This window comes from Conger conger, chromosome 8 (genome assembly GCF_963514075.1).
Source record: "Conger conger chromosome 8, fConCon1.1, whole genome shotgun sequence".
In the NCBI taxonomy this organism is placed as follows: domain Eukaryota; kingdom Metazoa; phylum Chordata; class Actinopteri; order Anguilliformes; family Congridae; genus Conger; species Conger conger.
Window position 1 is genome coordinate 56,693,252 of NC_083767.1, and position 2,610 is coordinate 56,695,861.

Genomic DNA, 2,610 nt, shown 5'->3' on the forward strand with positions numbered 1-2,610 from the left:
CACATAAAAACACTTGAGGTAATCAACCCACTTCTCAAATAGGAAGGTAATGCACATCTGTATTTTAAAGCTGTGCTCTGAAAAAGCAATCTAACTGAAATAATGATATGCATATTTTGAGACAGCGCTATCGGGAACATGTAATAGTCAGGCACAAGCAGTCTTTTCAAAGGTAGGCACCTTGCTGGCTATGTGTGTAAATACACTGCTGTATGAGCGACACATGCTAAAGTATTTCTGTTATTATTTTAGGTTTTATGAGGAATGGCTGGCATTTAGCAAATTTCCTGTGGAAAGTTTTTCACTGGCTGGCGGTATGTAACCACACATACCTTCTCAGAAGTCATTAAATGTGAACTGCTTGAAATACTTTTGGCCAATTAGCCAGTGGGCTGTGTCTGGTGGAACGGTGTGTGATATTTAGTTATGTTTTGTGCTTTGTCTGTAATGTGGGTTTGTATGGGCGTGTGCACGCACACTTGTGTATGTATGTGTGCATGTGAGTTTCTTTAAGGGTGATCTTTATTTTCATGTCTCCTGAAGGAGCTGAAGTCTGTCTTCCCCGTACCTTGGTGAACTTTGACCAGTCTCCAGGGCTTCACAGTCATCTGAGAAGAACACAAGGTCCTGTGGACACAGTAAGATATGGTGAGGTGACAGAGACAATTCTAGGCATCAGATTGGCCAGAGGGAGTGGGGTAATGTGACTTTTTTTTTTTTTTTTTTTTTACCCGGTAACAGATTCTGTTGATGATGATGTACAGGTTCCTGACTTTGCGTTTCAGCATGATGATTCTAGGACGTTCTCTGCAGAACTGTGTGGGAAGGTTCTCAATCACGTACATGAAGTCACGCAGCTTGGGCATGACACAGGAATTCTGGGGAAACAGTCACACCAGTTGGAAAAGAACGACAGCTGTACACTCAGATCACAAGTGCTCAGACTATATTTCCTGGTTGATTCAACACTTTATATTTTACCCGGCATTACATTAACTGATGTGCATAATATAATAGGCTAATGGTTTTTCGGGGCAAACATTTATTATTGATTTCCGATCTTTAAGCTCATTTTCACACTCCATAAACAGTATACCCATGTTAGCATTATAATATGATTTGTGAATGCTATTTATAAACACATGTGCAACCTAAGATTAAACCTTGGGAAACCTAGTGAGTTTTAAGATGATGCTTGCGATATTTGTAGCCCAAAACACTAAGAACATACTTGACTAGATATCCTCCTCATCCATGCAAAAGCAAGCATCGGGAGGTAGCCAAATCGCTCAATTTGTCATATTTCTCAACTAACACGTAACAGTAATGTAAGTGTTTGTAAATGACGCCATGAACATTTACATGACACTTCTGCAGGCATTACAAACATTGTAATCTTTGCTTGAATACATGAGGAAATTAAAAGGCTACGATAGGCCATCCGAATTGAGAGCTCGTATTCCGAGCTTTCCTCAATTAAAGATGGGGTAGGCTATAAGGCTCATTACCTCCATTAAAGGCTTAACTTTCTCGCTGCTTGCGGGTCATTTCTTGTCATAGAAAAAATAGCTGTTTGTACAACTTAGTTATTGAGGTTGCTTATTTTACGTGTTTGTGTTAACGCCTCAGGGTTGAATAAAATTAATTACCGAAATGAATAGGATAATCTTCTGATTTTGTTGTAAATGCCTTTGCCTGGGGATCTATTAATGTTTGAAACAAACTTTAACTTACGTGCACATCCAGATACATTTTTGGTAACACCTCCACACACGATTTCTGAAAGGTCAAAGGGAACACAGAATGAGGTGTGTTCTGATATTGCCTATAGATTATTGAATTGTGTATGTGTGTGTAGCCTACGTGTGTGTTTTGATGAAGTTTGTGTCATCTTACCGTGCGATGGTATCTTTGCAATTTTTCCAGCATGTCCATAATCTCTTTGCTCAAACCCAACACTCTAGAATAGCAAGTTGGCGGAGCACAGTTAGCCGTCCAAAGAAAGTTTACGAAAAAGACCAAAGCTACCACTGCAAATTTCATCCTGCTGCTTACGTCCGATTTCTCTCGTAGAGAACCTTTCACAAATAAAACTCCCGTTAGAACAGTCCTTGAGTAAGTTCACACTCAGTCCCACTGAGCTTTTCAACAGCAAAAGACAAAAACACCAATGACGTCACTACCAAGCTTCAACCAGCATATTATTGACAGGAGAGGGGAGACAACATTTCACCGCCACTTTAAAAAAAACTGTAGACTAGGCATTTAAGGCTACCGTTTCATCTTTTCAAGTAAACACAGAAATATTCACCCACATTCGTCACACATTTTGAAAACGAACTGGAATGTAATTCATTAATGGAGGGAGGCGTCATGTGTTCTGAGCTATTAAACTCCGAATTAACTTATTTACATTGGGCAGGATGAAGTTTAAATTACTTTCAACAAACCGTCTTAGGGAATCGACATGTTATAACTTGGCGGTTATAACTTGTTATAACTTGTTTGTTATTACTTGGATAAACTTTTTCTGTTTATACACTCAGTGAGTTTATTAGGCATTTATTAGACTTATTTTTTACACTTAAGTCTTCTGCTGCTGTAGCGTAT

General features: G+C 39.0%; 1 protein-coding gene across 1 annotated transcript; it reads right to left on the reverse strand.

The window, feature by feature from the left end:
• Positions 1 to 471: 471 nt before the first annotated feature.
• On the reverse strand, positions 472 to 2,136 carry LOC133135826 (cytokine-like protein 1). The gene is made up of 4 exons (XM_061253115.1): positions 1,897 to 2,136; positions 1,735 to 1,779; positions 732 to 878; positions 472 to 627 (listed from the first exon to the last, which is right to left on the reverse strand). Exons 1-4 carry the CDS (start codon positions 2,041 to 2,043, stop codon positions 529 to 531), a joined length of 438 nt encoding a protein of 145 aa, XP_061109099.1. The 5' UTR covers positions 2,044 to 2,136; the 3' UTR covers positions 472 to 528.
• Between the last annotated feature and the right edge of the window lie 474 nt (positions 2,137 to 2,610).